Below are 21,757 nucleotides of genomic sequence, written 5' to 3' on the forward strand. Positions count from 1 at the left end.
AATAAGAAATTATCAAAAAAAAAAAAAAAAGACAAACCCTTATAGTATGAGACGGATGCAATACAAATTCAACAAACATGCGTTGCCCTTAATCCAGAGCCAAAAATTCCATTGAGACGTCATTTAGAAGAAAAAGTTATGAACATGAATATTCAAATCATGAACAAAAACATTCATAAAAAATGCAATAATTAGATCAGTCTGGAAATAACGACATAGTCAAAATATACATATTTAAGTAGGCCAAGAATGGTTATACGAGTTACTGTGCTCAGGGTATTTCTTACAAAAAAAAAAAAATATTTTAAATTGCTGGGAAGGTAAACAAGTGCAGCATAAAGAATTGAGGCATAGCGCATGCACAAAATTTTCATCACCATCAAAGGGGGAAAAGAAAGAATAGAAGAGTAAGTTCTATGTAGCATAAGTTACAAAGGAAGTAGCAAAATAACTGAATGAGCTAGCTACATGAATCTAAATATTAATACCCCATCTGCATTTTGTGATTTCATCAGATGCCATACCGAGATTTAAAGGCACAAACAAAGGGGCCATGATCTGATCTATACAGAACTTCTTCTAACGGGGAAAATTCTGGAAAATTGGACATCTAGGAAAAGGCTTTGAATCTAATCAACTAAATTCCCCACTTACAACACCTATTAGTATACTCTCCTCCTGGTAACAACTGGACATTATTTGTCGCCATCACAACTTCTTTCAACAATGCCATGTTATTTGGAAAGATCCATGAGATTAAAACAGAAAATTCCATGGACAGAAACCTTGCATAAAGTATTCAGACGCACAAGTGCCAAAATTACACGCCATGCTCTTCTATTACTGGTTTCTTCAAGCTCAAAGAAAAGTTTCCATGCTACGTTATTCTTCCCGGAGAAAAAACCATGTTCCTCTTACAAAACCTCCTCATTATGACAAAACTGTGATTTTAACTTTCTTTTTGTATCAAAACTTGAAAATCCTTCAAAAGGAATTCTGGATGTTTTTACCATTTGCATAAAGCTGCAAGCATAATTCTTTTAACAGAAACCCTCACTGCAGACAGCAATCAAATGCGAAGCAATGCTGAACCCAATGCTTTCTATGCAGTAAATAATTGGACCAATTCCACTAACCACTAGTTTACAGCTTCAAAGAAAAGAACCTGAGGTTGCAAGTGCCCTCTTTCACACATGGAAAGAACATCGGCCCAGCCACCAATTACCTAGAAATAAATACAATACAGAGTGTAACACCAAAGAGATGCACACAATTTAAAATGCATAAATTATGACAAAAGTTGCTTTTACCTTCACAGTTTTGTCATCATACATTATCCACCGCTCTTGTTCTTGACTATAAGCAAAGCAATGATAGTGTTGTCCGTAATAGCAAACCTAAAAGTTGCAGGGAGAAATCAATGATTAAAAACGAGGCAACAGTTCAGAAAAAGGAAAGCTAACATGTTTCTGCAAATCATCTTCCAATAATTTAGAATATACAAGGTTGCTGGTGTTAGCTAAGTCCACTGCCAAAAAGCTATCTAAAATAGCAGATAAGCTATAATGAGCCGGTGTGCTCCACATATTAAATCAAGTCAATAAAGTGAATTGCTAATCCTTCTGATATTTTTTATATCAAGGTTCAATTTGAATTCATTTCACTACAAGATAAGTTGAGACGAATTCATAAGTATTAAATAGGTATGAAAGCACTTCAGATTCCTGAGCCTTTGAAGTGCCAGGATTCTGCATTCCAGTGGAACAAAATTTGTTCTAATCTGCAGGAAATGTGAAATGAAAGTTGAATACAGAATCCTGGCACTTCAAGAAAGTTGAATACCTCCATCATTCTCAAATCTCTAGCAGCGTCCAAAGGTATACAAATGCACCGTTCCATTTTCCTCCCCATACTATGTGTGATCAACCTTATGGATGAAATCTAGATTTGTAAACCTTCCACTTCATAAACTTGATTGTTATTTTGATATCTCTCTCTCCTCCTAGTCATAGCAAGCTAGTATTTCTTTCATCTTTCGTTATCTTTCATTCCCCAGGAAACTTATATTTATTTACAGAAATTTCTCTAATTAACCAAATCTGATTAAAGTTGAATACTAATCTCCATAATTGCTCCTAAAAATCTTCTACTACTTACTAGCTATGTTCACATTTACTATTACCCCCCCACTTTCTCAAGGTGGAGGGAATAGAACAACCATGCCCAGCTTGTTATAGAAATAGGTAACCTGGAGAAGCTTTAGCAAAGACATCTTCTAGTTGCTAGATGATATGAGACCAAAACAAGTACTCAGAGACTAGAGGAAGTGACTCTGAAGAATAAGCCACTGAATTATTTATATTGGCCCAAGACAACAGTGAGGATGACCTCCAAACTTTGAAACTAAGGTAAAAGAAGTTCAAACATGAAGAAATAGGTGATCTTCTTCGAAGGATCAGCCAACCACTGAAACGAAACTCAGTCTTTACAAAAGAACTGAGCATCCCAGAAGAAATCACCATTATGAAGAGAGGGCAGCAAGTATCCAAGAAGAAATAAGCAAAACAAAGGAGTACAACAACCCACACACGAAGCAGGAGTATAAAGTCAGCAACCCAAGGAAAAAAACCAACTTAAGATTATCTCCGGAATAGAGGGAAAAGACTAGAGAAAGTGATTGGGCCTTGACTGTTAGCTTAAGCTTTTGGTTCAAACGGATCCATGACATGGTATCAGAGCCTCTTGGACCAAACGGTCGAGGGTTCGAATCTTGGCAACCTCATTTATTGATGAATTTTAAACACATGGTGGGATGAGCCTGTGTTGTGCATGCTTCAAGCCCAAGTGGCATTCGCGTGAGAGGGTGTGTCAGAGATTAATGTAAGTTCTATGATTGGGCCTTAACTATTAGCTTAAGCTTTTGGTTCAAAAGGTTCTATGAGAGGACAGGACACGCCTACATGCACTGAGAATCCGGTCATCTTCCGAGGGTGGTGGGCAAACAAAACAAAACTCCAGCAAAAAGTAGAGCTAGAGTGGCTGCTCTCTATGGAAGACCCAAAAGTGCTGCTCTCTAGGGCCGACACGAAACTCACAAGCTCAATAAGGCTCTAATACCATGTTGATTTGGGAGAAAACTACTCCATTTTATATATTGAAAGATAATGAGTTTATATGCAAGAATAAGGATAGGAAGTGGACAAAAATATATACTAATCCCTAATTGCTCCTAAAATTCTTCTATTACAAGTAGCTATGTGCACATTTGTTCATACTATGACAAATATCATTTATCCAATAAATACTAAACTTAAGATCATCAACTATACATACCACTGAAACCAAGTTATGTCTGCTCTTGGGATCTAGACCACGGTATAGAACACTGATATCAATCTCAGTGTCAAGGGCTGCCAATGTTGCTGCTATATCATCAACAGTCTCGCATGTATTTTGCCATCCCAGAACTGCAGATAAAATATATATATATATATGTACCATTTTCAATTTCTAGAGAGGGAACTTCTGAAAAGTATTATACAAAATACACTTCCTACTTATAAAATCACCTGTTGTAAAGACATGTGGTGGAGTTGTCAAAATACGATGGATATAGTTCAGCTTTCCACAACCACTAACTTCAGGATCACAAGCTATTTGATCATTCATCTCTACTAGGTTTAGAAGCTCATCAAAAGAGCTTTCAGCGGACATGACCTGAATGTTCAGATAAAGTAAGAAGAACAGATTTCGGCAAACTTCTCAAATTTAACATCTTCATCCGTAATAGATCACTGCATTAAGTAACAAGTCATTGTAGAACATCTTGACTACAAACACAAACCTTCATCGTTCGAAGGGCACTGGCATTTATATGATGGTGAAAAGAAGAGTACTTCAGACGTCTGGACTCCAAACCACAGCCATAGCAATTTATTTGTTGAAAAATATTCATTCCAAAAAGTGAATGCACTACACAAGCATTGTTTGAACAATCCCCAGTGCAACTGCTATCCGCAGAATCAGAAACACCCGAACCAGAAGTAAATGCTCGATGAAGGCAATCAAATAATACTTCCAATACCTCAGATGCATCATTCATCTGTGCCTGAGTCATGAATCCTCAAGTCAGGAGAACATTATACAAAAATCATAGTGACTTACAAACCAGACAGGTAGGGTGTACAAACAAAGTTCTTGAAGATACCTCCTGAAAGAAATTACTATCTGGATACAAGTTGCTCAGAGCTATTCTCAGAGAAGTCGGGGCAACAGCTTCTTTACGCATATCTGTAGATGCAATGCTCAAGGCAGTGAAAATTTCGTACAATGCACAGACAACACATGGCTCTCCGACATGAACATGCTCTGATGCTGATCTACTCAGAAACTCCTCTCGAAAACGTCTCAAATGCCACAAGGACTGAGCTTATAGGAGAAATGGCAAACAAAGGAGGGTATGGACATGAACATTAAATGCATAAATGAAACAGATATTGCAGTAAGGAAGAAGTTATAATCCACAGTATACCTGTATGATAACATTCAAAAAACAATTGTATTCGCCAACATTATTCTGCAGACCCATACCAACATCAGTTCCATTCACATTATCAGACACAACTTCATTTGGTGAAACATCAGAACTGTTCACTTCCAGAGGCATATTTTTTGGCATGCGCAAACTTGAAGATGTTTTTTGACGTGCTTGGAATGTGTCTGAAAGTCCACAGATAAATATAAATTAGTTGTGCGAACATTTATAATTCAGTGATCATGAAAAGGAAAATAAAATGTTTCACATGTTGGTTCAAACTTTTGAACACATAACAATGTAAGCAACTTCCCAAGGTATGATACCTCTAAATGCAAGCCATTGGTTGAAGACCAGATCAGGATACGTTTAATATTAAAAATGCAAAGAGTAATTACTTGAAAAGGCGCTGCAGATGATATTGAAAAGTACATTTATGCATTATGAAATGAACACATCTAACAGAAGAGAGACTTTTACTTCAGATGCAAACTATTTCATTTGCCTTCAACTTTCATGAATGTTTTCTATCAAAAAATAACTCAATAAGAATATGAGATAAAAACAGAGTTCTAAAGAGGGTTGGTACAGTGTTAAATGTATACTGTTGTGTAAAACTCATTGAGTTATAATTGGGGTGTTTGGGTGTAACTGGCTTGTGTGTTCTGAAAGAATCTGTATAAGTTTTTTCTGCAAAAATACAACTGCTTTATCGACCATAAAAAATAACTCAACAATGGATGAGCTCGGTGGCAATGTATAAAAAAAGTTAAATTTTGCAACAATAATAGTTCTCTGATTTTATTGACTGGAACGTCAAGAATAATCCTTGCTTAAGTCCAGGATACGTGAGAGTTAGTAAATTCAACCTGTTATTCAACTTAGGCTTGGTTTATGGCAGTCCCAAGACAATCAGGTAAACTGAAGTAACTGCGGCTGTTATAACCAGAATCACAGTATTTCTGTAAGTAATTATAGCAAACACAGACTAGATATCATATTATGGATCATCCTGATAAGGCTAGAAAGAATTTCTTCTCCTCTTTCAAGAACACGGATATGGATACTTGATATTTGTGACTAAGATTCGTATAGCAAAACCAAATGGTAGCATGGCTAAAAGCAAAAAAGGAGAGACTGCATGCTTATTGGGATGACAATGAAGTAGATAAAGATTCATTTTTACAGTAAAATTATAAGATTGTTAGGGAGAGACATACAGATGAATAATGTAAAAAGACACAGATGTCTCAAAACTTGACCTTAATAACCAGATATAATAACATTTGGAACTTCTCATCAAAAAAAAAAAAAAAAAAAAAACATTTGGAACTTAATGCTTCAAAAAGACTGTTGGGATAGCATTATGCAACTCTTACAATTTGCTAAATAATACCTAAAACTCATATTAAGGACATGTACCTTATAGTGTACCTAGTTTCACCACATATAATGACAAAGGGTATAATAACAACCAAAAAAAAATATACAAGATAATTTTACCAAGACTTTGGCGTACAGCCTTCTTAAGGTCAGCTTGGAACCTTTCCTCCTCATCCTCCTCTGATTGCAATTGTCTCGATGTCTTGGTCCCACTGTCACCCATCTTAGGAGAAGCTGAACATTTAAGCACACCAACAAAATCAGTTAGAACTTCATGATTGAGCACAAAAGAGTCTCAAAAGAATAATGACTGAAGAATGCCTACAGATTCTCCATAATAATCATTCAAAGGTAAGCGAAGAAAAGCAGAAAGACAGACCATAGCATAACAGATATATGTAAATATAAATTTCAAGTAACATGCATGAATGCTAATAGCAATATAATTTTTTTTATTACCGCTATACAAATGCTACACTACAAAATTCAAAATTCACATGTATGCTAAGAACCTCTCAAAAATCCATTTCAGTGCAACTATGAATGGTTAAGTTTTATGCATGGAACAAGAACTTGAGGAAGAAAATATTAAGAGTATCTACATCCAGCCTGAAGTACATGTTCTTTAAGAAGGATGGAGTAACAATAAGTGACAACTAAAAATAGATGTATGACATCTCAAACTTCTAACAGGCACAACAGAGGCATGGAAAGTCAAACAAATGTTAAAAAATAAAAACTCGACAAACTTACATTGACATCTATCACAGAGCTGCAGTGTGAATTCAAACCACCATGGCAAATCACATTGGAAATGCAATTCTAAGTTCATTCTAATACGCTTCTAATCACAAAGTCCATTTAATAATAATTTGGATGAAAAGTTAATCACAGAGCATAAAACATACCACTTCCAGCTTCAACATTATCCTTCTCTGTTGAAATTGGTTGATATTTTCCATAACTCTTATGCCGCCTACCTCTCCTTCCTGCCCTCCGGTCAGAAGGTAAAACGCCATCGTCTATAGCTATTACATCCGACAATCCTGCAAAGAAATGATATCTAATAATTGCAACCAAACCTAGAGTCCTTAAGAACCACAATTCTGTGATGCTAACCTTGATTTACTTCTATGATATGTGCACCACTAATAATTTGAGTGCTGGATATCAAAGAAGGATTAGTTGGTGATGCCACATTAGTTGGCAATGCCACATCATTTTCCATTTGCAAGACCTCTATGTTGTTGGAAAATCCATTGTTCAGTACTATCAACTGTTCCTGAAAGCAAGTGTCTGTGAGGCCCCGTTTCATATTCAACCTAAGGATTTCTAGTTCTACAAATAGCTATAAAAGTCTTGGCAACAATTTCTATCTTATTACATCATCCTGAACAGGAGAACCTGAAAACTAATGCTTACAGTTGGCTCATGGGTATCACCAGCACCAGAATCCAAGCAAATATCATGTGATTCACCAGGCATCTTTTCTGGAAATGTTTGTTTAGATTTCTTAAATTGTTGTTCAGCAAGAAGCTTAAGTTTAGCGGCATTCTCAATACGTCTTTGATACTCCAGAGTTTCTTCTAGCTTTCGCTCCTCTGCTTCAAGCTCAATTTTAAGTCTAAATTCCTCCTCCTGTTGTTTCAAGTAATCTCCATTTTCCAAAAGAAGATTGTCAGAATCCTGGTGGCCACCATCAGATGAAACTGGAAAGGAACTGCAGCCAGAAACCAGTGAAACTTAACAGTTGTCCGGAGTGTGGGCATTCATTATATGTTGGTACAAAATAAAATGGAAGCACTTTATTTTAAGGGGAAAAAAATTGCACAGTGAGATCAAGATAGATACCCCTGCTCAGCAGCTTCATCATGAATCAAGAGCTGATCATTACCAAAAGAAGCCTGAAATATAAGAATACAACACAATGGCATCACCAAGCATGAATAACATTACAACTCCATCAAAAACATGAATTACATTGAGTACCAATCCCTACTAAATGTAAACAAACTATAGAGCTTTAAAACCTTTGGATCTTTAATTTTCCTGAACTCTTTGTTCTTCTTTTTATCCTTTGCCTTCTCCTGTGAGTTTCTCGAATTATCATTTCCTCCACGAGCATTCTTCTTAGAATCAAGTGCCAGTTCTGCTAAAAATGCTTCCCTTGCAGCATCAGACTTCTCTGTAGCATCTTTTTCAGCTAAATCCTCCAAGTGTGCCTGCCAAAAAAAAAAAGAGTTGGGGCTGGTATCCAGAAAATTTGATTTGAGAGACACCAAAAACAGCTCATAACTAATTTATACAAACCCTCATGTATGACTTCACTAGAGGTAACAATATCAATTGATAATTATGAGCAGAGACAGGCTCAAGTTTGAGTTCCAACTGTTGCATTCCAGCTACATTTCGCATAATTCGAGCATCAATTTTGCTGAGCTGCATAAGAGGAACAATCAAGATAAAGTAACAATCATCACAAGCAATTTCAGTCATATGCAAAAGCATCTAGAACAAACATACTGACCTCAACTGATAACTGGTGTTTCTGTCTCTGAATCACAACTTGTATGCAAGTATCCATTTGATGTGAGTAGTCCTTGGTTCTCCAATCATTTTCTTCACCGGACTCCAAGTCACATAACTGAGAATTCATGCCACCATACGTGTCTTCATATCCAAATTGATTGCTATTAAGATCTTCTGCTTCTTTTAGTATGTTTGCTATGACGTCTAACTCGATTCTGCTGCTGAATGGAGCATTACTTTCGTTATCAACAAGATCATCCCTCCGCTTTCTAAGTGCAGCCTCGTAGCAGCTATGGGCATGAATGTCTGTCTCAGTCTTCTTACCTTCTTCAATACATAAATCTTCTACAGATTGCAATGCCTCCTCATAACTTAAATGCTCACATTTTCTCTCACAAAGGCTCTGCAGGTGGTAAAACTCTTTCTCAAGAGTTTGGAGTATTTCCATTCCTTGATGCACTTTCTCTTCTTTTGACCGCATCCACGATTGCAATTGCTCCCCACTTGAGGGGCCTGCAAATATCCATGAGAGAAAAGCATCAGCATCAGGTAGAACCCCATTTCCATAGCCAGCATTCGTAAAAGCCGCTGTGGCCACATCATCATCAGTACGTGTGCTGCCAGGAGCACATTCTGAGGGCAATAGACATTCATCCAGGTAAAGACACAACCTATCCCCATTAAGAACAATTTTCTCTTTTATCCCGGGATCGTGAGCACTCACATCATCCATAGTACTAATTTTCTCAGAATATCTTCCCAAACCACAAGAATGAGACAGTTCCTGCAAGAACTTGAGAATCTTTCTAAGCTGTGAAGCACCCAAAAAGCAAATGCACAAGGGAGTTTGATCCAGGCCATGGTTTAGAAGCTGTGAACCAGAAGCAAGAGTATGTAGCTCATCCATTGTAAGTTGTATCACCTTGTTTAGATGGCTAGCAGCTAAACACTTGTGTTTAATAAGAGACTCAAATGTAGCACGGATTTTTTCTAGGAGCTTTCCCCGTTCAGGATCCTCTGATATCGGCCAGCTATCAATAAAATGTGCAACGTTACCCTGATTCACATCACATTTTTTACACTGAATACTGGAAAGCTTATCAGTATCATTGCTACCCATGAAACAGTCATTATAGTCATCCCTTAAATTCTCCTTCTCTGAAGTATCCCATGCATCTTTGAAGCAATCATCACACTCCTCATTATGCTTCTCAGAGTCAAAACCTTCTACAAGGCCTGCATCCTGGCATTTCCCTTTAGTTCCAAGCATCTGGACTGCAGAAGAAATGTCCAACGGCTTCCAAGAACAATTAAGAATCATCTCACTCCACTCATTGTCAATACTCTGAGGCAATATAGCCTGCATCTTAGGCATAAGATTCCCCAAATGTTCTTGTACAGCATGCTGTATATGAGCCTCAGAATCTGCAAACTTCTCCGGGCATCTACAGCACATCCAAAATCTCCACGTTTTACTCTCCTGTGCAAATGATATGGCTTCATTCAGAACCTCACTGGCCAATCCATCCTTGGACGATCCAAAATAACTCTTCAAATCACCAACCCTAATTTTCAACAAATCCCTCTTCATCTCCATGCTCATTGAGCTCCAATATGAACGAACCCAATCTTTCCTCTCCTTGTTGGTCCCATTCTTTCTCATATTATTGGCACTCTTTCTCCTCTCTCCTCTTTTATCACTCACCAATGGTGCTTCAACTCCCTTGTCACTCCTCTCTCCCTCCTGTTGTCCCGGACTACTCTCTGATTTCTGCTGCAATAGTCTTGCCGCAGCTACCCTAACTTCAATCTCTTTCCGTCTCTCTTCAGGCGTCTTTGTAGCCTTTTTAATCTCATTGGGCCTCCTAGTTTGCACGAACCTAACTTCCATGGGATCCTCAGTTGCTCTCCTTATAGGAATCAATCTAATTTCTTCCCCAGTCCCTAAGTTCTTCATCCAAGTTGAAATTGACGCAATGCTTGATTTCTGCTTCAAACTCCTCAGTTCACTCTGCACGTGAGCAATCCTCGCTTCGGCAGTCGTTATCTTCTGCTGACTCTCGTCTTGCAAGCTCTCCTTAGCGGGATCAATCGGATTCTGGATATCTAACGCACGTTCGCACTCTCTCATGACCTCCTCATACTCTTTACCATCATTTGCGGCCTCGTACAGCAAATTAGCGTAGAAATGCGCGAATTCAATTGAGTGGGGTGACAATTCCGCTGCTCTACGGGCGGAGTCGATCGCGTTCTTCAAATGCCGCTGTTTAGTATTGAGGTCATCAATTATCGATGCGACCTTTACACACACCGTTCCCTGTACACGATAAACTAAAGCCGCGTGCGGCGAGTTATCACCGTGGCGAGAGCAAGACTCCTTCATAAGGCGAAGGGCTTTGGTGTGATTGCCACGGCGGAGAGATGTCAAGGCCCGCTCGCATTCGAGCTTGATTGCGGAGTAAGAAGAACCATCGGATTGAGGGGAAATGGAGGGTTCGATCTTCGCAAGAGGGAGATTGTTCGGATTGGGAGATAACTCGGATTCATCGGCGGCCGCAGCAGCAGTAGCAGCCGCCGGAGACGATGGCTGAGGATGTTTAGAGCGAGAAGTGGGGTTCCGTTTCTTATGCCCCATGGATTATCAGAAGAATATGATAATCATGCATAAAACCGTCTGTATCTGTCAAATATGTAGTGGAAATAGAGATAAATAAGTGGAGAGAAAGACTTACTTAAGAGAGGAGGAAATGTAGGGATTTCAAAAGAAGTTCTGCTGCGACGGAGAGGAAGAGATTGGCGATGAAATCTAGAAGAAGAGTAGAAGAGTATGAGAGAGCGGGTTAGTGACAGACAGGCACCTACCCATGGAAGGAGGAGAAGAAACGGAAAGAGGAGGAAGGAAGGGTGAGGTTTGATTTGGTGAGGGGAAAATAGAATTAAGGCTGCCGTTTTAACCCAAATCCTTTCATTAGTACAACTTAATGTTAATACCATTTGCTTCATTTTTGTTAAGATAATAAATAAGGCCTTGTTGTGAATGGTTTTCTATTTTCTTTCTATCTCTCTATTTTTATTAATAAATTTTATTTATCAAATGTACGGGTAAAGGGTCCATGTAAAAAATACCATGTACGGATATCGTTCTTTTAACGGCTTCTAAATATTTATTTATATTCCTCAAAAAAAAATATTTATTTATATTATATTTGTGTTGGTATTTTAATATTTTTTAAGATGATTGAATTGATTTAAAATATATTTTTAATTTTATAAAGTTTCGTTTGTTGTTATATTTGTTGTTTATTATTTAATTATTAATGTTTGATAATATTATGATGGTATGTTGTTGTTAATATATCAAAGGACTAATATAGATATATATCTTAAATCAATAAATTAATATATAAATTTAATTTAAAAACTAATAAAAAAGATAATCCAAAATAATTGATTAAAAATTGATAATAATAATAATTTATAAATATTTTTTTCCTAAATATATACTAATAGTATGTGTTCATTTTAAACTAACAATTTTTTTTCGTGGAAGCAATCTAATCTCTTAAAGTATTCATCTAAGTTGTTTAGTTTTCTCATGACTTTCATTTGTATCAATATCATCTGAATTACTCAATGAGTGGTATGGTACAGAATTGGGATCTGTACCTAAACTTTTAAAGTTTGAATCTTATCTTCGAATATAATAATATAGTATCACTAAAGTAATCACGATATCTCTATGTCACGTCCGTGTCTAAATTTCTAGAATTTATATCTTGATATTAGTATATGTCATAATTATTGGGTGTGTGAAATTAATTCGGTGCTATAGGAAAAGTTTGGAGGTAATTCGATGATTTTATGTGTAAATTAAAAGTTTAGAGTAATTTTTAAAAGATTATATAAAGATGGAGGATCAAACGTGATATTTGTCAAATTTGAGATATATATCTCTATTGTTCCAGAGAATTCATGATCGTTGTTATCTTCTTTTTCATTTCTTTTTCTTTTTCTATTTCCTTTTAAATTCATCAATTTTCTCTGAACCGTTTCTCCACCGTTTCTTTGATTTACGGATATTCGACCGTCCGAATCACTCGAAATTGGAACCATAGTATCCTTATGTATAGATCGAAGTCCTAACCGAAGAGTTTTTGAATTTCGAAAGTGTTTGGAGGGAAACGTCTTAGACAGAATTTAGCGGCGAATCGATCGGGTGTATTTTGTTCAATTAGTGACCAAGGTAAGTAACTATCAACTATGTTTTGAGTTTTATGTATATAGATTAATATATATCAAAGATTTTCAGAAATTGATATTTTAGGGTTATGCACGAATTTTGTAAAATTAGGGTTTTTCATGATTTTGCTTTTTATTGTGAAATTACGGTTCAAATGAAGCTATTGATTATACTTCTATGTGAATTTCAGATTTTACTTGATTATGTTGATTTAAGGCTTAATTTGGTTGATTTACATATATACATATATGTTTTTGGTTTCAATATATATCTATATTGAACAAAATGAATTTGATGATTTCTTACGAATTGTTTTTGGATTGAGAAATCTGTTGCGGTTATTGTTGTTATTATTTTGGGTTGAAGTCCAAATATGATTTTTATGATACAAATGGGCTAATTGAAGCCGAATGATTTATGATTATGAAACAGTTTGGAATTTGATTGTGAAATGAAATTTGAGCACGTTATGCTTTTATGATTTTATATCCATCGAGAGTTATCCGGATCGGTGGTTTTATATTTGAAGACCATGTTCAGTGAGGGACATGACCTGTGTACACAGTCTGAAAGACCTATTGGGTATGGCAAAGAAGTGTCGGGTAAGACCATATGGGATAGGCAATGTTAAGAGACGTCTCGACTATATATGTGGTTATGGATTGATACTTAAGGGGAGAAACTCGAGGATGGATACAATCTTTTAAGTTCATTTGGATTATGTTTTTGGTTATGATTGATTTTGATATAAGGTTTTACGTTTGATTAAATACGAGTTGGTTTGATAAAACACTTATTTGATTACAATATTTTATAAGGTTTTGAACTCAAGAATCGATACAAGATTATATATTTTTATGGTTTTGGTTTACCACTTTGACTATATTATGAACTTACGTTTTGAGTATATTTTATAAGGTTTGGATTAAATCCCTTTATAAATGTATATATGTAGCTATGTTAAATAAAGTTGGTTTTTATAGCTGATAGATTCTTACTGAGATTTTTGTCTCACGTTTTTAAATGTTTTAATGTTTTTAGGTGAGAAAGTACAGGATACAGAGAAGGTTACCGACCGTTTAGGCAGGGTTTGGAAGTTGGCTGCTTATTGTGAGAATTATGGTTAGAATTTTGGTAGTTCAATTGTAATATAATGGCGTTGGATAATTTGGAGACTCTTAAGTATTAATTATGATCTTTCTATTTCACGCCCGATGCCGATTGAGGTCGTTTAGGGTCGGGTGTGACAGTTTGGTATCAGAGCTCTAGGTTAAATTCTTCGGACCTAAGATTGATAGTAATTGAGGAATATCGATATTTGATGATAGCTAAGAAATAATCGACAGTAATTGAGGAATATGGATATTTAGTGATAGCTAAGAAATAATTTGGAATTTTTCGAGGATTGAGTAACTAGCTAATGAGGTGTAAAAATGAGATTTGATGGTTAGCAATATCTAGGTGTATGAAAAATAGTAAATTATTTGATATTTGGTGATATGGGTTATGAGTAAGTCATAACTTTGAGCTAGAGATATAGAGAATTGTCTATATAGGTGCTGCTGAAAAATCAGATTCGTATCTGAATCTTATGATGCATTTTTCGACCAGATAGAGGCCGAATCTGTCAGGGAGTCCTAAATGAAAGTTCTTTATTTTTATCTTACGTTTCCAGGGGTTTCTGAATCGTCTTATTCGGACTCCGTATGAAGAAGTTAGGCTATAAACGGAATATGTAGGTCATTTTGGCTTTAAACCAGAATTTGGTTTTTGTTTTGATTTTTCTCCTTAGTATGACTTGGAGTTGATATTTGAGAGTTTAATATTTAGCTTAAAAATATACGTATCTCAGATGTGAAGTAAGGTTATGAGACTTTGAAATGATATGATGAGTTTTGAAGCTAATATATATGATACCGAAAATGTGGAGATTTCAATTAATTGTTTTGGAGATTGATTCATAATTTGGAAATTATAACATGAATTTAGTGTATTATAGAATCTTAAGTTGAATAAATGAGATCTGAAAATTGGTGAACTTCATTGGGTTGAGGTTTAGAATTATTGAGAGGTATATAAATGATGTTTAGAGAGATACCGATGTTAGTGATCAATGAGAAGTAAGGTGGGAGAATATATTAGAGTTCGTGATTTGATGATTACATATGAAAATTTGGTAAGCTTAAATAGTGTTTGAGGAAATAATTAAGATATGAATTTTGAGGACAAATTTTTCTGATCTTAAGCACAGTTTGAGGTAGGAAATTAAGAGATAAATATGATATAAGAGGAAATTTATAGTTGAAGTTTGTGTGATTATGGTTTAAGTTTATATAAGGATCAAATTGAGTGTTTATAGGTCAAATAAGAAAATCGAATAGAGTTTGGAAAAAAAAACATTGATTATCGTAATTTAGGTACTCTATCTTCATTGGTTATATGGTTTGGAGAAAGGATTGAAGTTTCGAGGATTATAGTCGAAATTTACATAAAGATCAAATTGAGTAGTTATAGTTCAAATAAAGAAATTGAATGACATTATAAAAGTTTTAGGTTTTTATTGTGTTTGAGGATATTACTTGGAGATTTCAAAAACTTTCATATTGCGATTTAAGTAAATCGTATTTGTTATCCATATAGTTTGATGAGAAACTTAAATTTATTTGGAGTTATTAATGGGATGTAGGATGATAGGTATAAGAATGATCTATATTGATTTTTCTTATTGTAAGGATTTGATTATAGAGGTTTTACGAAAATAAATAAGTCAATGTGATATTCATAGAGGAAATATGTTATCGATATAAGGTTTATATTTGATTGATGATGATGACTTGGAGTTCGTATTCATCATGATTGGAGTGAAAAATTCTAGATATAAATATTATTATTATGATGAAGTAAGATCATATGCTGATGCAAATCATTGATTCGAAATATTTGAAGTTTAAGAAAAATATAATATCATACATATTAGCGGTTCAAACGTTATTTTTTTGAAGTCTGTAGAATTTGGAGATAGGTGAAATATAATTGATATATATGCAATTGATGGAATCAATTGTGATTTAAATTTATGGAAGTGAGATTTGGTGTATGTTAGGAAGATATGAATGATATTTGACGTTTTATTGTGGATTATGGTGATGGAATTAACTAGGTTGAAGTTTAGAGTTACTAAGAGTTATGTATAAATAATTATTACAGTGATATGGATATGGATAAATGATGGAGTTAATGGAAGAAAATATTAGAATTTGTGGTCTTATAATGATTATGAGGAATCATGGTTTCGGAAGGAAATTAAGATAGATTAGAGAATATGAATTTCGTGGACGAAATTTCTTAAGGTGGGGAGAATTGTCACGTCCGTGTCTAAATTTCTAGAATTTATATCTTGATATTAGTATATGTCATAATTATTGGGTGTGTGAAATTAATTCGGTGCTATAGGAAAAGTTTGGAGGTAATTCGATGATTTTATGTGTAAATTAAAAGTTTAGAGTAATTTTTAAAAGATTATATAAAGATAGAGGATCAAACGTGATATTTGTCAAATTTGAGATATATATCTCTATTGTTCCAGAGAATTCATGATCGTTGTTATCTTCTTTTTCATTTCTTTTTCTTTTTCTATTTCCTTTTAAATTCATCAATTTTCTCTAAACCGTTTCTCCACCGTTTCTTTGATTTACGGATATTCGACCGTCCGAATTACTCGAAATTGGAACCATAGTATCCTTATGTATAGATCGAAGTCCTAACCGAAGAGTTTTTGAATTTCGGAAGTGTTTGGAGGGAAACGTCTTAGACAGAATTTAGCGGCGAATCGATCGGGTGTATTTTGTTCAATTAGTGACCAAGGTAAGTAACTATCAACTATGTTTTGAGTTTTATGTATATAGATTAATATATATCAAAGATTTTCAGAAATTGATATTTTAGGGTTATGCACGAATTTTGTAAAATTAGGGTTTTTCATGATTTTGCTTTTTATTGTGAAATTACGGTTCAAATGAAGCTATTGATTATACTTCTATGTGAATTTCAGATTTTACTTGATTATGTTGATTTAAGGCTTAATTTGGTTGATTTACATATATACATATATGTTTTTGGTTTCAATATATATCTATATTGAACAAAATGAATTTGATGATTTCTTACGAATTGTTTTTGGATTGAGAAATCTGTTGCGGTTATTGTTGTTATTATTTTGGGTTGAAGTCCAAATATGATTTTTATGATACAAATGGGCTAATTGAAGCCGAATGATTTATGATTATGAAACAGTTTGGAATTTGATTGTGAAATGAAATTTGAGCACGTTATGCTTTTATGATTTTATATCCATCGAGAGTTATCCGGATCGGTGGTTTTATATTTGAAGACCATGTTCAGTGAGGGACATGACCTGTGTACACAGTCTGAAAGACCTATTGGGTATGGCAAAGAAGTGTCGGGTAAGACCATATGGGATAGGCAATGTTAAGAGACGTCTCGACTATATATGTGGTTATGGATTGATACTTAAGGGGAGAAACTCGAGGATGGATACAATCTTTTAAGTTCATTTGGATTATGTTTTTGGTTATGATTGATTTTGATATAAGGTTTTACGTTTGATTAAATACGAGTTGGTTTGATAAAACACTTATTTGATTACAATATTTTATAAGGTTTTGAACTCAAGAATCGATACAAGATTATATATTTTTATGGTTTTGGTTTACCACTTTGACTATATTATGAACTTACGTTTTGAGTATATTTTATAAGGTTTGGATTAAATCCCTTTATAAATGTATATATGTAGCTATGTTAAATAAAGTTGGTTTTTATAGCTGATAGATTCTTACTGAGATTTTTGTCTCACGTTTTTAAATGTTTTAATGTTTTTAGGTGAGAAAGTACAGGATACAGAGAAGGTTACCGACCGTTTAGGCAGGGTTTGGAAGTTGGCTGCTTATTGTGAGAATTATGGTTAGAATTTTGGTAGTTCAATTGTAATATAATGGCGTTGGATAATTTGGAGACTCTTAAGTATTAATTATGATCTTTCTATTTCACGCCCGATGCCGATTGAGGTCGTCTAGGATCGGGTGTGACATCTCTATGTGTAAGAAATGAATAAAAAGGCATCACTCATAAAATTCTCCACCTAGCCTTCCAAAAACTTAAAGTTCGTTAAATATAACATCTGAGAGAGGAGTGCCAACGATTAAAAATCTCTTTATATATAATTTAGATAAATTAATAGAAAAATTAAAAAAATTACATTTGAACAATTTTATATTATGTATTTTGAATTAAAATATTTTTTTATTGATACTTCAAATCAAATTAAATTAATTTTTAAAATAAAAATTGATTAAATTTTTAATAGACTTTTTTTTTTGGTAGAATTTTTTAATAAACTTTTAATTAAAGGTGAATGATTTATTTATTTTTACAAACCCCAATGATTTGTAGTTTTTTGTAATTTTAATATATAAATTTCCTTTTTTAATAATAAGATACGTTTTTATATTTTTTCTAATTGGAATTCTTTGAAAAATAATAATAATATAGGAGATTAATTAAAAAAATATTGAAATACAATGAAAAATAAAAAATTTAAATTATTCAAAATAAAAATAAAAATAAAATTAAACTACATAAAAGAATTATAAATATATGTTCAAATGCAAGCAATATATAAACTATTACAATCAATACTCTTATGATGTTGTATATGAAAAGACTCTCTCAGTTCAATACGTTAGATATACACAGTCTTTGCATTAATAAACTTCAATTACATATAAAAAAATAAGAATTTGACACAAATTCATCTTGATCATAATCAGTTTGGTTAATAGAATTTCATGATCACCAAAAAATTCGAATTCAATTATTCATTAGGCTACAATATCTAATTAAATCAGCTTAAGGTGATGACTTCGTCTATTTTCATCTTATAATATCTCATCAAGACATTCAATCAATATGTTCTTCATTTTTTCATTATATACATATTACTCATGCTCGCAAATAATATTTGTTTAACTTCATTAATATTGTTTAATAATTATATATTATTGAATTTCGGAAGAAAAACTATGTAACAAATAGAGAAATAGAAAATGAAAATGTAGGGACGAAAAAAAAAAATTTGTGAGGGATATAGGAGGAGAGTGTCTTAAAAAAAAGGAGAGTGGAAATATTTTTGGCTCATTAATTCAAAAATTAATTTCAATGATGTATTAAATTAATGAATTAATTCGAGTTGAAGAGAATTAAATTGTAATTGTAACCACTCAGTACAAAAATGTTTAAAATTAATATGTGAAATTAATTATATCAATTAAAGTCATTAAATTTAAAAGTTTCAAAAAAAATTGAAGATTTTATTTTGAAATGAATGATATTTAAATAATAATAATTTTAATTAACATTTTTCTAATAATTTGTCCCAAACATCAAGCCCTTAAAATGAAAATTCGATAATCATTGAAACTCAAAATTAATATTGAAACTCAACTCTCCATAAACAAATGAACATTCGAGTATATAGAAAATACGTGGTGTCCTAAAATTCTCATAATTGAGTTGAGCTATCAAACTGTAAAATAAAATAAAATTCATATATGTATATGGGGTTGAAGGTTTCAATTGTGATTTCAATAAAAATTCTAATGTACTAAAATGAAAAGAGATGAAATACATTTTTTACTACTTAGAAAACGTGTTTTTTAGTATCGATGATGTGATTAGTGAATATGTTAATCCAACATAAAAAGAGAGTTGAATGACCTTAATTCCTAAACAATAAGAAGCTGATGACCTCTCATTTTCAAATAAAATATAATTAACCAGCCAGCAACTAGAAAAGGGAATATGAATATTTAGGCAGTTAAAATTATTAACAGAACCATCAGACATTCAAATCGAAGCAACTCAAAAATAAAGGGAAAAAGATAAATCCTGAGACCACAAATTGAAACAATCAAAAAAATTACCCTATATTGATTGAACGATATTGCATTTTCAAAATAGAATCATTAATTGAAACAATAAGTTTTCAGTTGGTTACAACAATCTAGAAAAATATAAAACATCAAAATTTCTTTTTCTTTTTCAATTAATAAATATTTAACAATAATATTATTAAAAATATAAGAGATTAACTCATTATAATTAGAAAAACATCAAAAAAAATTTTGCTTTTTCAATGAATCGAAATCTAAGAGTGGTAGTATTAAAAAGATAATAGATTAACACACTATAATTGGAATTATTTTTCTTTACATCTGACTATCGATTCTAAAATAATCATTTGTTTCAACTATTATATAATTATTATAAATATGATTTCTCAAAATTCTGGTTATGATTTATAATCTAAATATAGATTTTATTATGGAAAACGGAAAAGGTGGGAAGATGAAAGGATTGTGAGGTTTAAATGTCATTAATAGATTGAGTTTAAATTGAGAAGAAAATGTAAAGAAATTATAAAAATTATGTAGCATGACACCTCATCAAAGAGATGACATGAAAGTTTGAGAAAATACCTAGAGAGTTCAACTTTTAAATACATATATAGATAAATAGATTATTATAGATAAATTACACATCATCACATTATAGATTGAGAGAATAAAATAAAAAACATTTAGAAATTCAAGAGTTAGATTATTTAAATTAATATATTTAATTGAAATTCATAATTAATATTTAAATAAAAAAAGTAACAACAAAATTATGAATTTACACACCATCACATTCTAATGATGTGTCAAAAAATTTAGAATGTTGAAAGATTCAACTTTTATATATCTATTATAGATAAGGTGTGATTAGTCACTCAAATCCTTTCATTAGTCTAACTTAATATCATTTGCTTGATTTTTTGTTAAATAATAATAAGAGGAAAAAAGCTTTGTAAATGATTTACTATATTTATTTTAATAAATTTTATTTATCAAATGGATGTATGGGCGGAGCTAGCATGGGGTCGGAGCCCCAATCACTCACTCCACACTTGAGTAATGATGGTATCATCCCCAATAGCTCCAAAATATTTATTTCTATTATATTTATGTTGTTATTTTAATGTTTTAAAATGATTGTGTTGTTTTAAAATATTTTTTAATATAATAAGGGTTCGTTTGATTTAATTGTTGTTGTTTGTTGTTTGCAATTACTGTTTGTTGTCTGATGCGCGTTTTACGTATACGTGCATGCGAGGGCAAGTGTACCTTAATCGTGTATCAAGTAATAAAGTGAAAGTAGAGTATCGTTCCCATGAAGATGGTGCTTATAAGTACTAATCTCTTTGCTTACTATCTATTATTTAAACAATCAAAAGGTAGAGTTTGTTGGACAACCAAGTTAAGACTCAAACAAGAAATGAAATGAGAATTATACAAGTTAGGTGAGAGATTACTTATATTGAAAGAAACTAAGGCTTCTAACTTCACTTAACCTCTTTGCTTGATAATAATACTTAACCCCTTTTAAGTTGTTTTATCCTTTTTAAGATGAAGATTTTTCTTATTAACTAATAGATTCTCGAGATTGGCTCTAAACTCTCGATTAATTACTTTCTCTTAGTCTGGTTCAAGTAATTAATCTAGAGAAGCATTAAGTTTTATTAATCTAAATCTTTTTAACCTACTTTACCTTGGTCCGGCTAAAGTGATTACTTAAGATTCAAGCAAAATCGCTCGAGTAATTAGTTCTAAACTTTCGATTAATTACTTTCCCTTGGTCCGGCTTAAGTAATTAATCAAAAGAAGCATTTAGTTTTCTTAGTTCCAAACCTTTGATTTATTACTTTTCCTTGGTCCGGCTTAAGTAATAAATCTAAGATTTGTAATAAGATTCATAAAAAAACCTTGGAAAACCAATAAGCCACACTAAATGGTCATTAGGTCCAACTTATGAATTTCGATTAATCAATTTAATCACGGTCAATATAAATGATTAATTATATTCAAGTAGGAATTGGGCCCATCACCTACAAGCATTAAGAATCATAAGTTAGTTTTCGAAAAAGATAAACATAGCTTAAATAGGTTAAACGT

At 33.0% G+C, this 21,757-nt stretch overlaps 1 protein-coding gene across 4 annotated transcripts; it reads right to left on the reverse strand.

Moving 5' to 3' along the window:
- Positions 1-358: 358 nt before the first annotated feature.
- On the reverse strand, positions 359-11,403 carry LOC136231634 (uncharacterized). Of its 4 annotated transcripts, none has more exons than XM_066020765.1 (15): positions 8,445-11,400; positions 8,228-8,356; positions 7,948-8,139; positions 7,769-7,821; positions 7,340-7,637; positions 7,037-7,193; positions 6,826-6,963; positions 6,038-6,151; positions 4,532-4,719; positions 4,208-4,423; positions 3,845-4,108; positions 3,570-3,717; positions 3,334-3,467; positions 1,311-1,397; positions 359-1,225 (listed from the first exon to the last, which is right to left on the reverse strand). In XM_066020765.1, exons 1-15 carry the CDS (start codon positions 11,079-11,081, stop codon positions 1,139-1,141), a joined length of 4,842 nt encoding a protein of 1,613 aa, XP_065876837.1. In that variant the 5' UTR covers positions 11,082-11,400; the 3' UTR covers positions 359-1,138. The 4 variants fall into 4 exon arrangements, with proteins under 4 accessions (XP_065876837.1, XP_065876839.1, XP_065876836.1 ...); XM_066020767.1 differs by having other exon boundaries at positions 6,826-6,945; positions 7,037-7,199; XM_066020764.1 differs by having other exon boundaries at positions 7,037-7,199.
- Between the last annotated feature and the right edge of the window lie 10,354 nt (positions 11,404-21,757).

Source organism: Euphorbia lathyris, chromosome 1, assembly GCF_963576675.1.
Source record: "Euphorbia lathyris chromosome 1, ddEupLath1.1, whole genome shotgun sequence".
NCBI classification, from domain to species: domain Eukaryota; kingdom Viridiplantae; phylum Streptophyta; class Magnoliopsida; order Malpighiales; family Euphorbiaceae; genus Euphorbia; species Euphorbia lathyris.

Bases quoted from the DNA above. Each gene is read 5' to 3' on its own strand.
- LOC136231634 (XM_066020764.1), bottom strand. From the start codon at position 11,081: ATGGGGCATAAGAAACGGAACCCCACTTCTCGCTCTAAACATCCTCAG. The intron at 6,964-7,036 runs GTTAGCATCACA...ATTTCTTTGCAG, and splicing joins TATCATAGAAGTAAATCAAG to GATTGTCGGATGTAATAGCT. The intron at 4,720-6,037 runs GTAAAATTATCT...GTGGACTTTCAG, and splicing joins GGCTGTACGCCAAAGTCTTG to ACACATTCCAAGCACGTCAA.